The following is a 14,246-nucleotide window of genomic DNA, read 5'->3' as shown; positions in this document are numbered from 1 at the left end:
TGTGGTTTAGGTATCAGTAATTGTGGCTTCATAGAATGAATTGGGTAGTGTTCCTTTTGTTTCTATTTTGTGGAACAGTTTGAAGAGTATTGTATTAGGTCTTCTTTGAAGGTCTGATAGAACTCTGCACTAAACCAATGTGGTCCTGGGCTTTTTTTTGGTTGGGAGAATATTAATGATTACTTCTATTCATTTAGAGGTTTATGGGACTTTTTAGATTGTTTATCTGATCCTGATTTANCTTTGGTACCTGGTATCTGTCTAGAAAATTGTCCATTTCATTCAGATTTTCCAGTTTTGTTGAGTATAGGCTTTTGTAGTAGCATCTGATGGTTTTTTGGATTTCCTCAGCTTCCGTTGTTATGTCTCCCTTTTCATTTCTGATTTTGTTGACTTGGATAATATCTCTGTGCCCTCTGGTTAGTTTGGCTAAGGGTTTATCTACCTTTTTGATTTTCTCAAAGAACTAGCTCCTGGTTTTGTTGACTCTTTATATAGTTCTCTTTGTTTCCAAACTCTTTATATAGTTCTCTTTGTTTGTTTTTTTATTGATTTTGATTTTTGGTTTATTTCAGCCCCGAGTTTGATTATTTCCTGACTTCTACTACTCCTGGGTCTATTTGCTTCTTTTTGTTCTAGAGCTTTCAGTTATGCTGTCCCAGTGTATGCTCTCCCCAGTTTCTTTTTGAGGCACTCAGAGCTATGAGTTTTCCTCTGAGCCCTGCTTTCATTGTCCCATAAATTTGGGTATGTTGTGGCTTCATTTTCATTAAATTATAAAAAGTCTTTAATTTCTTTATTTCTTCCTTGACCAAGTTATCATTGAGTAGAGTGTTTTTCAGCTTTCTATTATTTTTGTTAGTGAAGATCAGCCTTAGTCTGTGATGATCTGATGGGAGGCATGGGATTATTTTAATCTTCTTGTACCTGTTGAGGCCTGTTTTGTTACCAATTATATGGTCAGTTTTGGAGAAGGTACCGTTAGGTACTGAGAAGAAGGTATATTCTTTTGTTTTAGGATAAAATGTTCTATAGATATCTGTTAAATTCATTTGGTTCATAACTTCTGTTAGTTTTACTGTGTCTCTGTTTAGTTTCTGTTTCCATGATGAGAAAGTGGGGTGTTGAAGTCTCCCACTATTTTTGTGTGAGGTGTAATGTGTGCTTTGAGCTTTAGCAAAGTTTCTTTTATGAATGTGGATGCCCTTGCATTTGGAGCATAGATGTTCAGAATTGAGAATTCGTCTTGGTAGATTTTACCTTTGAAGTATGAAGGAGGAGTATGAAGTTTCCCTCCTCATCTTTTTTGATAACTTTAGGTTGAAAGTCGATTTTATTCAATATTAAAATGGCTACTCCAGCTTGTATCTTGGGATCATTTGCTTGGAAAATTGTTTTCCAGCCTTTTACTCTGAGGTAGTGTCTGTCTTTGTCACTGAGGTAGGTTTCTTGTATTCAGCAAAATGTTGGGTTCTGTTTACCTATCCAGTCTATTAGTTTATGCCTTTTTATTGGGGAATTGAGTCCATTGATATTAAGAGATATTAAATAAAAGTGATTGTTGCTTCCTGTTATTTTTGTTGTTAGAGGTGGAATTATGTTTATCTTCTTTTTGGTTTGTTAAAGATTATTTTCTTGCTATTTCTAGGGTGTAGTTTACCTCCTTGTGTTGCAGTTTTCAGTTTATTATCCTTTGAAGGGCTGGATTTATGGAAAGATATTGTGTAAATTTGGTTTTGTCATAGNATACCTTGGTTTCTCCATCTATGGTAATTGAGAGTTTTGCTGGGTATAGTAGCCTGGACTGGCATTTGTGTTCTTTTAGGGTCTGTATGACATCTTCCCAGGATCTTCTGGCTTTCATAGTCTCTGACAAGAAGTCTGGTGTAATTCTGATAGTTCTGCTTTTATATGTTCCTTGACCTTTTCCCCTTACTGCTTTTAATATTCTTTCTTTGTTTTGTGTATTTGGTGTTTTGATTATTATGTGACAGGAGGAATTTCTTTTTCTCATCCAGTCTATTTGGAGTTCTGTAGACTTCTTGTATGTTCATGGGCATCTCTTTCTTTAGGTTAGGGAAGTTTCCTTCAATAATTTTTTTGGAGATATTTACTGGCACTTTAGGTTGGAAATCTTCACTCTCTTCTATACCTATTATCCTTAGGTTTGGTCTTCTCATTGTGTCCTGGACTTCCTGGATATTTTGGGTTCGGAGATTTTTGCATTTTGCATTTTCTTTGATTGTTGTGTCAATGTTTTCTATGGTATATTCTGCCGCTAAGATTCTCTCTTCTATCTCTTGTATTCTGTTGGTGACGCTTGCATCTATGAGTCCTGATCTCTTTCCTAGGTTTTCTATCTCCAGAGTTGTCTCCCTTTGTGATTTCTTTATTGTTTCTACTTCCATTTTTAGATCCTGGACAGTTTTGTTCACCTGCTTCATTGTGTTTTCCTGTAATTCTTTAAGGAATTTTTGTGTTTCCTCTTTAAGGGCTTCTCCCTGTTTACCTGTGTTCTCCCATATTTCTTTAAGAGAGTTATTTATGTCCTTCTTAAAGCCCTCTATCATCATCATGAGATGTGATTTTAAATCCAAATCCCACTTTTCTGGTGTGTTGGTAGAACTGGGTTCTGATGATGCTATGTAGCCTTGGTTTCTGTTGGTAAGGTTCTTGTGCTTGTCTTTCACTATCTGGTTATCTCTGGTGTTTGTTGGTCTTCCTGTCTCTGGCTTGAGCTTGTCCCTCTTGTGAGCTTGTAAGGTCTTGGTCAGCACTCCTGAGTGATCACTTCTCTCCTGTCAGGACCCATGAACCAAGGGCTGCAGAACAGCCCCACCTCCAGGGTGCAGATAGAGGGGGGAAGGACCCTGTCTCAGCTGTTCCACTGCTCCTGCACCCTGTGTGCTCCTGGCTAGTCCCCTTGATTTTGTGTTTATATAATATTATTACTAACCTGTAATTGTTTTATTGTAATATTTTCAAAGTGCAATTAAAAAAGTGGTCAAACCCTGCAATTAGGAGTGGGAGAGGCTGGGCAGTGGTGGCGCACGCTTAAATCCCAGCACTTGGGAGACAGAGGCAGGAGGATTTCAGCCTGGTCTACAAAGTGAGTTCCAGGACAGCCAGGGCTACACAGAGAAACCCTGTCTCAACAAACAAACAAACAAACAACCCTAAAAAAACCCCAAAACCAAACCAAACCAAAAGAAAACAGACAGAGTGGGAGAAGTGGTTCATCAGATGAAGGCATTTATCATCAAGCTTGATGACATAATTTTAATCCCTGGTGCCCATATGGTAGAAGGAGAAAACTTACTCCTGAAAGTTGTAATCTGACCTCCACCTGCATGCCATAGTGCACTGTAAATGTAATAAAAAGGACAGACCACGTGGAATGCATGCTTGCAATCCCAGTTCCTAGGAGGTAAAGGCAGAAGGAGGAAGAGTTCAAGGTGATGCTCAGCTAAGTAGCTAGTTTGAGACCACCCTGGGCTACTCTGTCTTAACAAAACAACTCTGAAAGTTGTCAGAAAAAGAAAAGAAAAAACATTTCTTATGTTTTGCTTGGGAATATTGAATTGCCTGAATTGGAACTGAATAAGCGTATTTCACGTAAATTATGTTTGTTGAATGGGTAGGGTGCTAGAGAGGAGAGGCTGGGACGATGTACATCATGTACTAATTCTGATTCTTCCGCTGACCCGGATCCTACTGAGGCTCCGGGAGACAGAGTGAACATAATAGTAGTTAGCTTGTGATGAGGCTTCCTATGTGACAAGGAAAAACTGCACACAAATATGTTAACACAGGATAATGACAGTGTGGTCAAAACATTTGCCAGCTGAGGGAAGAGGGGCAGAGGACCCAAAGAGGAAGTGTATGAGCAGGTAGGGGGGACATTACAAACTTTTGGTGTTTTCTTTTTCCTGGATCAGTCTGTGTGTTATTTAAGGCAGGTGTGTGTGTGTGTGTGTGTGTGTGTGTGTGTGTGTGTGTGTGTGTGTATGTGTGNGTGTGTGTGTGTGTGTGTGTGTGTGTGTGTGTGTGTGTGTGTGTGTATGTGTGCGTGCGCGCGCGTGCACACATACACACACACACACACACACACACATGCAAGCACATACACAAGCATGCATGGTTAGTGTAGATTGGGCAAAGTTAACAAGGCAAGTTTGAAAGGATGCATATAGTACAGGAAAGTTTTCCTTCCTGCCATCTCTGAGTTGGTTAAGTTCAATGAACCAACTCAACTTCACAATAAGAAGAAAGAGTGGGTGCAAGTTTATTAGGGTACCAGGGACCCACTCATAGAAAAAGATTCCAAGACGAATCAGCTGCTGGGCTTAGTGTCTTCACTGGGAGAGTAAAGTGAGGAGCTAGTGACACTTTTAAGGTGAGTTTGGGGGTGGGGAGCTTGAAGAGCAGAGTGGCCTGAGACAAGGTTCCATGGGCTGTAGGTGGCTTGATTTTTCAGCGTCTTCCTGAGTGAGTCACCTGATTTCTTATCTCCCGCAGTTCAGTGGATCCAGTCCTTAGGAGACAAGAAGACTTGAGAGAGACCTTTGAACTGCTCTTAGGTTTTAGGTGTCAAGGTGTCGTATTTGGGAGGGTTTGTTCTTGTTTCCAGAGTTATCAGGGTCAAAGTCTGTGTCCTGGAGCTGACAAGGTAGAGACTCAGTCCACCTGCCCTCAGTGGGCCAAGTAAAGTAACAAATAAAAGTGAGAAGCAGAAAGGGTGTTAGTGTGGCCACCCTGGCCATGGGACAAATGGAAAGGTTCAGTGACTCACTGGTTCCAACCAAGTCCATCTTCAGGGTCCAGACTCCAGACTTAGATTTAAATAGAGGCAAGAGGCATGCTTAACTTAGCAGCTGAGTCATGGTGTAGTCCTGCCCGTCACTGACCTTTCACTCACTGGCTTTTGGTTCCTGGTCTGTCTTGCAAGAAGTTAGCATTGTGTGAAATCTCTCTGATAAATACATTTCTCTGCTGGCACCAGGGTTCCTGGGAAATTCCAGTTCCTTGGAGTCTATTATTTTAAAAGTCTGATAGCAGGGAAGAGGGACAAGCGCCTTTCTGCAGAATATCTTTGCTCCTGTCTAGATGGTTACACATTGACCTCTGATAAAAGTTGTTGCTCATGAGAATTGTACCTGTTAGTTTTAAAGAGCATCACTACAGTCTGTGTTTGTGGTATTTAAGGTAGGAGCAAAAAGGGGGCATAGTCAGGGGTAGTGCATGATTTCTGTAGTAAGTGCTTGGGACCACCTCTTGAGAGTGAGCCATTCATGTCTCCATTTTACCAACAAGGAAACTAAAGTCTGAGAACAGAAGGGATCTGGCAAAGCTGAATTTCAGCATTTTCCCACAGCCACCTCATTTTATTAAACTGTGTGGTCTATAGTACCTTCTTTATCTCTCTCTCTGTGTGTGTGTGTGTGTGTGTGTGTATTATATATATTCTTATAACTATAGAATAATTATAGGGAATTGAAATGATTTTGTACATTTAAAGAATAACTTTCATATAAATGGTATCTGCAGCTTTGAAGCCATAATGGAGAATATTTTGAATGTTTCTTGATTATCAAAAAAATTTACTATAAATGGTGTGTGTGTGTGTTGTATAGCAGATGTGTCTAAGGCATAGGCTTGAAGACTACTTTTGGGAATCAGTTCTCTTCTCCCACCAAGGGTTCTAGGTCAAGTTGTAGGGCTTTTGTAGCAAGCGGTTTTACCCACTGAACCATCTTGCTGGCCCTTGAAGATTTAAAAAAAAAAAAGCTTTAAAATATTTATTTTATGTATATGCTTGCATGCACTTAAGTACCTGATGTGTGTACAGTGCCCATAGAGGCCAGAAGAGGGTGTCGGTCCCTGGAAGTGGAGTTACAGTGATTGTGAGACACCATGTGGTGCTGGGGACTGAACCCAGGCTTTCTGCAAGAGCCACCCGTGCTCTTAGCCTCCAGATCATCTCTCCAGCCCCTATGGATGGCTTCTTAAGTAGAATACTGAAGTTCATCTAAAGTAAGAAAACATAACCTCAGAGTAAAGCAAGTCAGAACCCCTGTTGGGCAACAGATTTAATACATTGAGCTGAGTGGTTCTTAACATGCTCTTAAAACGACTTTCCTACTCCAGGATATAATTTTTCACACTCCACTGGGAAAGAAAATACTTATTATTCTTTGAGATTAGAGAAAAATGAAAAAATTAATTATTCTGACATGCTCTACAGCTTTTGATTAGAACGCAGAGAAATCCAGGGAAGTTTTATTTCCCCACAATATTATGAAGGGAAAGATTGTCTTTAAAAAATGATTTTTTGGCAGGAATAGTTATAATGTAGTCCAGGGCTTCAGCTAGAATTTCCTGAGGGTAAGCAGGATTAGCTTGTTGAGGAACCTGGAACTCGGGCAACCACTGCAGGCAAAGAACAGTCTGCCAAAGCCCTTAGGCACGAAGGATTGGCCGGTTCAGGGAGCTGGAAAGTCAGGCTGGTCCACAGGAATGGTGGGAGCTTTTGGACTGCACGATTATTTTGTTCTGATTTGCTTGACATATTTATCTTTATTTTGAAACAGCCTCCGTATGTAGCCCAAGCTGGCCTGGAGCTCGTGAAGATCATCCAGGCCTAGACTTGAGAGCAGTTGTGCTGGTCTCCATAGCAGAGTTCAGGGGGCACCACCTGGAGGGGTTCCAAATTATTGTGTTCCTGAAGAAAGAATCCAACAGGCTTGGGGAGATATTAACAGGAAAAGGAGACAGCTTACTGAAGAAGGAGCCGCAGAGGGGCGGTGCTGGATGGAGCTCAGGACACTAGTGTGCTGCCAGTGTCTTCATGCCAGCATGCTTCACTGTTGCAGCCCAGGCCCCCACTCTGGATCTCTGGATTCAGAGTTGCTCTCCGCCCTTGCTCCATTGTGCTTTTTGTGCTCTCGAGTTTGGATTGTTTATGTGTTAGACATTTTTTTTTTTAACGTTTTATATGAGTCTGTTGGTTATTTTGTAGAAGGCTCCATAGTCTGATTTGCCTGAGCAGTTCCTCAGCTATTTGTGTAATTGCTTCCAGTTGTTTCTTTGAGTGTTTTGTAATTCATAATCCAAATGGAAGCAACATCATTGGCCTGTCTGGCCTTGTGTCTTGTGATTTTAAAAACTGCTTTACAATGCAGGCCGCTCAAGGATGAGGGAGAGTGGGGAGGAGGGGAAGGGAGGGGAGGGGAGGGAAGAGGAAAGGAGAGAAGAGGAGAGTGTTTATGTGTATTAGCTTTGCATTCTAATCTCATCGGTTGTATTCTAACCTAATGAATGTTTTTGTATCATGCCTTTATTATTTTGGAGAGAAGATAAATACAGTTCCATAAAAGGGTTATTAAGTGCTTAAGGATGCCTCTCTTAGCAATGCTTTTATTAGTTGCCCTATTAGTAAGGAACTCTTTGATCATGCCCGGTGTTTTCCCCCTAAATTATCTGTCTGTGTTTGCAAAAATAAAAGCAGGCCGTCTTCAGTATATCAGCAATCATTTCTGAACATGAATTCCCATGGCTTAGAAATTCGAAGGTTTTATATATATAGGGTGTCTGGGGCTTCAAGCAGAACAATTGTAGTCATGTGGAATCTGCTTGTTTCGTTTTTTTTTCTCATACAGGTGGGAAATGGAAAATATCAGTTATTCCACAAGTATTACATACATATTACAATCCCTCTCCTAGATTTTACTTAGAGTGGCCAATTAACTTTTAGGAACATTTATTTCCTGCTTGCTGTAACAGCCTGAGTTCCACCCAGGCTAGTGAGGGGACAGAAGGGAAACAGTGTCTCACCAGGAAATGCTTTTTGAGCACCTAATGTATACCAGACCCTGCAGTAGAGCATAAAACAAGCCAAGATAGACTTCTCACCCTCCTAGGAATGCCCCAAAGGCTGTACATGCCCCAACTAAGGAACACACAGGAGGCTGGGCACGCAGGGGTGAAAATCCAGACCAGATGGCTAAAGCACTTTGATGAGTGGCTGCAAAACAGAAAAGGAGGAATGACATCTGGGGACTGCACTGTAAGTGTGGTCCTTTGCCTTTTGTTTGCATCATGGGGAGAGATTCTTATACCCATAGGCGAGAAATGCTGGTCTGTGGTGAAGGGGCACGGAGAGGGTAGACATTGCAGTGGCCTTGCACACTGAGGATGTGTGTAAAGTCCTGTGTTCAGGTTGGTTTGAGTAGATGAACTACTTTCATTTAAAAGCTGGTAATTTCCCTGCAAGAAGTGATTTCTTCCGCGGCAGGCAATGGGCAGAAAGAATGGTCAGTTCTATAAATGCTACTCAATTTTTAGTTCCTGGATGACTCTAAAAACACTTGTCTTAACCTTTTACTTACTGTTTTTGTTTTTTTTTTTTTCTTTTAGTCCAAGGACAAAATGATGAGAGGCTCTCGAAGAGGATGCGTTAGACTCAGAGTGAGTATTTTTCATTTTATGAAAACCAATTTCAACAGAAAAATATTTTGATGGAGCCACAGAGTCTATATTTTTGTTTGTTTGTTTGTTTTTGTTTTGTTTTTCGAGACAGGGTTTCTCTGTATAGCCCTGGCTGTCCTGGAACTCACTTTGTAGATCAGGCTGGCCTCGAACTCAGAAATCCGCCTGCCTCTGCCTCCTGAGTGCTGGGATTAAAGGCGTGCACCACCACGCCCGGCCCAGAGTCTATATTTTTAACTATATATTTTAATTTCCTTACCTAGTTATTGGGCCAGATAACCAAGTCTCAGGGAGGGGACTTGGGTTTCTCCAAGGAGCTTCTCAGAAGCATCAGGTCCAGGACTAGAACTCAGTTATTTTGGTCTGTGGTTTGATCCATGAATTAAAGCACCTCCTGGCTTTCCTTCAAAACTTCAGTTTACAAACAAGGGACAAGGCCAGAATGAAGTGAGTTGTTCTGTTGGTGTCACAGCACCAACAAAATACAAAGGACTCAGAAAAGCTCACCAGCCGCTCTGTCTTCTCAGCACTGTTTAATTATGTGTAGCAGTATGGGGCAGGAGAAAGTCTGAACCATACATGTAACTTAAAAATTGATGGTATCCCACACATTTAAAAAGTAAAAATAAACATGAAATTAATGAGCTAATATATCTAAAATATTATTTTAACATGTAGTCAATGTTAACTTATTAATAAGATATTTTATATAGCACTTGGGTGTAGCAGAGAATAGTTAATCCGCTTTGAACCCCCCCCCCCAGTGGGTGTTCAAGCCTCCCAAGAGCTCTAGATGTTTCGAATGAAAGACAGACAGATACACACACACACACACACACACACACACACACACACACACACACACACCAACTAATTTCGATGTGCCTTGATTAGCTCAATGGCTGGGCACTTCTAAACCTCCCTGTGACTAGCACACACTCCCCTTCAGTATTCCTGAGTTAACATCTTTTAAAATCTATATTTTTATCTCTGCTATACCAGATCCAATTGGGTAAGTGGCCCCCTAGGCCTGCTTTCCTGGATTCTTACATGTCGGCAGGCCTTTAAGTTTCATCCTTCTGCTTCCCCTCCATGACGATTCTCCCCTCCCCCCTCTTTTAAAAGATTTATTTATTATTATATATAAGTACACTGTAGCTGACTTCAGATGCACCATAATCGGGCATCAGATCTCATTAGGGGTGGTTGTGAGCCACTATGTGGTTGCTGGGATTTGAACTCAGGACCTTTGGAAGAGCAGTCAGTGTTCTTAACCGCTGAGCCATCTCGCCAGCCCTTCCTCTCTCTCTTGGTCCCTTGCCTGCACAATCCACAACCTCTCTCTTCCTGCCCAGCCATTGGGTGTATGGCAATTCTTTATTATCAGCCAAAGTTAGCTGGGGGCAGGGAGCCTAATTAGGTCAAAGCATTAAAACCATTTCCCAACACTTGGGAGGCTGAGTCAGGTGGATCTCTCTTAGTTTGAGGCCAGCCTGGTTTCCATAGTGAGCTTCAGGATAGCCAGGGTGGGGGTCGGGGGATGAGGGGTGGGGTGGGGGGATGGGAGGTGGAGGTGGGGGTGGGGGGTGGAGTTGGGGGAATGGGGGATGGGGGGTGGAGGTATTGATTTGACATGACAGCTTTTACTCTGAGTCTTTGAAGTCCGGTCTGTCTTTTGCTCTGATTGTACATCTCAATATCTTTGTGGCTGTGGCGGACAGTGTGGCGGACAGTGCAGTCCTGGGGTCTCACGTGTTGCTCTTAGTTGTGTGTTCAGATTCTGCCACTGTTCACTGGGGAAAGCTAAGGAGGAGCGCATGGCTCAGGCACAGCTCCCAGACTCACCTCACGGTATTAATTCCTTTCTCGCCTGGCACCTTTGTCCTTTCCACACTCCATTTGTTTGCTAGCTGCACTCAGTACATCATTTTTTGTTGTGGTGCTTTAAACTGATGGTAGGGCACACCCTTTTTGAATTCAGGAATATATTTGGTAAACATTGTTACTTTTCTCATGAGTTCTAACAAGAATTGGAAAACAATTCTAAGCTTAGGCAGGCACAATGGGAAGTCTTGCATTGAGGTGGAAGGATGGCTGTTTATGCAGAATGGAAACAAGGCTAACTTGTATATATGACAGCATAAAGATTTTTAAAAAGCAGCTTAGGGGCCAGGCAGTGGTGCTGCACACCTTTAATCCCAGCACCTGGGAAGCAGGGGCATGTGAATCACTGAGTTTGAGGCCAGCCTGGTTTACAGAGTGAGTTTCAGGACAGCCAGGGTCACACAGAGAAACCTTGTTTCAGAAAACTAACAAAATGCAACTTAGGCTGTTTTTTTATTTTTTACTTGGTTTTCTTTCTTGTTTTGAGACAGAATCTCGCTATTGCAGACTGGTCTTGAATTTGTGGTAATCCTCTGCCTCTGCTTCCCAGTGCTGGAGTTATAGCATGATTGATCACACGTGCCTTCTACATCTGTATTTTCACATCATCCTGTGATTCCTTTTGTCTTGGTCATATCGCTTTTCTGAGTGCTTGTTATTGACCTCAGCTCCCACTCAGTCTTGTTTTAACTGCTCTTTTGGTTTGAGGTCGGCCCGGGTTGAGGCTTTGGCAGGGCAGTGTTGAGACAGCAGGTTAGGATTGTATTTGGAGTTAGGCCACTGTCTTGTCATTACAGTCAATGCACTGCTTAGTTCTTGGTTTTGGTTTTTAAATATAGTTGAATTTTTTTTTTATTAAAATTTATTTATTTATTATATGTAAGTACACTGTAGCTGCCTTCAGACACTCCAGAAGAGGGCGTCAGATCTTGTTACGGATGGTTATGAGCCACCATGTGGTTGACTGGGATTTGAACTCCGGACCTTTGGAAGAGCAGTCGGGTACTCTTACCCACTGAGCCATCTCACCAGCCCCATATAGTTGAATTGTTAACCCTGTGCATAGCTTTGAAACTTTGGTGTGTGCCCCAGTCACATGCCTTCTGTCTCTTAAGTAATCACCCTTTGCATTTCTTTATAATTTTATAGTGTGACATCCTTAAAATTTTATGGTTGTTAAATTGAGAAGTTTTTAGATGCTTTGCTTTATTTCCCAGACTGGTCTCCAATTCTTGAACTCAAATGATCCTTCAGTCTGCCTCTAAAGTGCTGGGATTACAATATGCTTACATAGTAATTTTATAGTTTAGTTTTGCTTATTTTAAACCTCGGTGCCTTTTGTTCACAGTTTGCCCCTTGAAGCATTCTATACCCTAAAACCTATGGAATTTGCAGAGGGTGCATTTTACTGGTAGCATTCTGGTCCAGTTTGGCACCTTACTCTGTCTATTTCTGCTCTGATTGGTAGCTGCATCCGAAGACTGAATCAGACTCACATTTGATCCCATTGACAAGACTGTAGGTGTTCTGGTCTTGGAGCAGGACAGTCTAGCTCCTGTTCCTTATTAATAGTGGTGGATGCGAATGCTTAGTGAGTACTCACTGGTTTTGCAAAATGGAGCTAATTAGTCTATAGTTATGTTAATTTTGTGAGTTTTTTTTTTCCCTCTATTATCTGTTACTTAACAGTATAGTTCAAATAGGCAGGATAACTGCTTAATTATTTCCTTTCACTTGCCCAATTTTTAAGATAATGACTTCAGTCCACAATCATTTATATATCAAAAAAAAAAAAATTGTGCACCATAGTAGTAACAGTAGCTCCAAAGCTAAACAATTCAAGTGTCTATACATAGAAAACTGTAATATGTGTGTGTGTGTGTGTGTGTGTGTGTGCACACGCGTGCACGAGTGTATGTGCGTGTGTGCGTGTGTGTTACTCAAACTCAATAGAATACTGTGATAGGTTTCTTCAGTCATCACTCGATGAGTTCTAGAACCACAAGGAAGATGGGTATCTGGGCATACCTCTTGGGGATTATTCTGATCAGGTTAATTGAGACAGGAAGACCTACCCTCTGTGGGTGGCACTATTCCCTAAACTGGGATCCTGAACTGTAAATATAAATTAAGAAAGGGAGCTGAAATCCCTTACAGTGCTTTTGTTCCAGGGTGTTTTATTAAAGCAACTGGAAAAGAAACTAAGATAAATACTATTGAGCCTTAAGAAAAGAAAAGAAAATTTCACATATGCTAACATGTATGGATTTTGAGGATGTTATGCTGAGTAAAATAAGCTAGTCACCAAACACAAATATCTTTTTTTTAACTTATTTTATTAAATATTTTCTTCATTTACATTTCAAATGCTATCCTGAATGTCCCCTATACCCTCCCCCCACCCTGCACCCCTGCCCACCCACTCCCACTTCTTGGCAATGGCGTTNCCCTGTATGGGGCATATAAAGTTTGCAAGACCAAGGGGCATCTCTTCCCAACAATGGCTGACTAGGCTATCTTCTGCTATATATGCCGCTAAAGACACGAGCTCTGGGGGTACTGATAAGTTCATATTGTTGTTTCACCTATAGGGTTGCAGACCCCTTCAGTTCCTTGGGTAATTTCTCTAGCTCCTCCATTGGGGTCTCTGTGTTCTGTCCTATAGATGACTGCAAACACAAATATCTTTGTGAGTCTTATTAGATAGAAGAGTCACTAATTCATGCCAGCTGGAAGTAAAATGGTTTCCAGACCAAGCATGGGGAAATAACAAATTGTTATTTGGTGGGTATGGAATTGTTTGAGTTTAAAAAGGAGATTTCTGGAGATGGATGGTGGTTCTCAATGCTGAACCCTAAAAATGACTAAAACAGTAAATATCAGGTTGATATGTTTTTTTAAAGATTTATTTATTTTATGTATGTGAGTACACTGTAGCTGTACAGATGGTTGTGAGCCTTCACGTGGTTGCTGGGAATTGAATTTCTAGGACTTCTGCTTGCTCTGGTCAACCCCACTCGCTTAAGTCCCTGCTTACTCCAGCCCAAAGATTTATTTATTATTATAAAGAAGTACACTGTAGCTGACTTCAGATGCACCAGAAGAGGGCGTCAGATCTTATTACAGATGGTTGTGAGTCACCATGTGGTTGCTGGGATTTGAACTCATGACCTTCAGAAGAGTAGTCAGTGCTCTTACCCACTGAGCCATCTCGCCAGCCCAGTATGTTTTGTTATATACAAAAACACACATTGAGTTTTCCACAATTCTACAGCTAGACATCTTAGTTGGATTTTCTGCTAAGAGCTACAAGGGTGAAGTCAAGACTGGGGTGGACTTTATCTGGAGGCTCTAAGAAAGAATCCTTTTCAGGCTGTTAATCATATTTAGTTGCTTGTAGTTAAAACATCTGAGGTCTCTTTGTTACTGTCAGTTGTCACTCTTACTCTGCTTTGGGGGCTGTGCCTAACTGCCAGGTCTCCTACTTATAGGAGCCAACAAAATACACATTGTCCTGTACTGTTGTGAATCCCTGATTCCCATTCTGCTCACAGCTGCAGAAAATACTGTGTGGAAAAGGCTCATGCAGAACAATATAAACTAACCAGTATCCCAGAGCTCGTGTCTCTAGCTGCATATGTAGCAGAGGATGGCCTAGTCGCCCATCAAAGGGAGGAGAGGCCCTTGGTCTTTCAAAGATTCTATGCTCCAGTATAGGGGAATGCCAGGGCCAGGAAGAGGGAGTAGGTGGGTTGGGGAACAGGGGGAGGGGGATGGTATAGGGGATTGTCAGAGAGGAAACTTGGAAAGGGGATAGCATTTGAAATGTAAATGAAGAAAACATCTAATTAAAAAAGAAAGAAAGAAAAAGGCTC

The 14,246-nt window shown here is 41.5% G+C and overlaps 1 protein-coding gene across 4 annotated transcripts in view; it reads left to right on the top strand.

Moving 5' to 3' along the window:
- Osbpl9 (oxysterol binding protein like 9) overlaps window positions 1-14,246 on the top strand; it is a 145,911-nt gene that overhangs the window by 23,273 nt on the left and 108,392 nt on the right. For all 4 annotated transcript variants that reach the window (XM_021199762.1, XM_021199760.1, XM_021199761.1 and 1 more), the window contains exon 2: window positions 8,416-8,466. In XM_021199762.1, coding sequence (XP_021055421.1) covers window positions 8,416-8,466 — 51 coding nt within the window. The remainder of the gene's footprint in view (window positions 1-8,415; window positions 8,467-14,246) is intronic.

The sequence above is a fragment of the Mus pahari genome, chromosome 6 (assembly GCF_900095145.1).
Source record: "Mus pahari chromosome 6, PAHARI_EIJ_v1.1, whole genome shotgun sequence".
Lineage (NCBI taxonomy): Eukaryota > Metazoa > Chordata > Mammalia > Rodentia > Muridae > Mus > Mus pahari.
The sequence above is the reverse complement of the archived record's forward strand: the minus strand, read 5'-3'. Positions and strand labels throughout refer to the sequence as shown.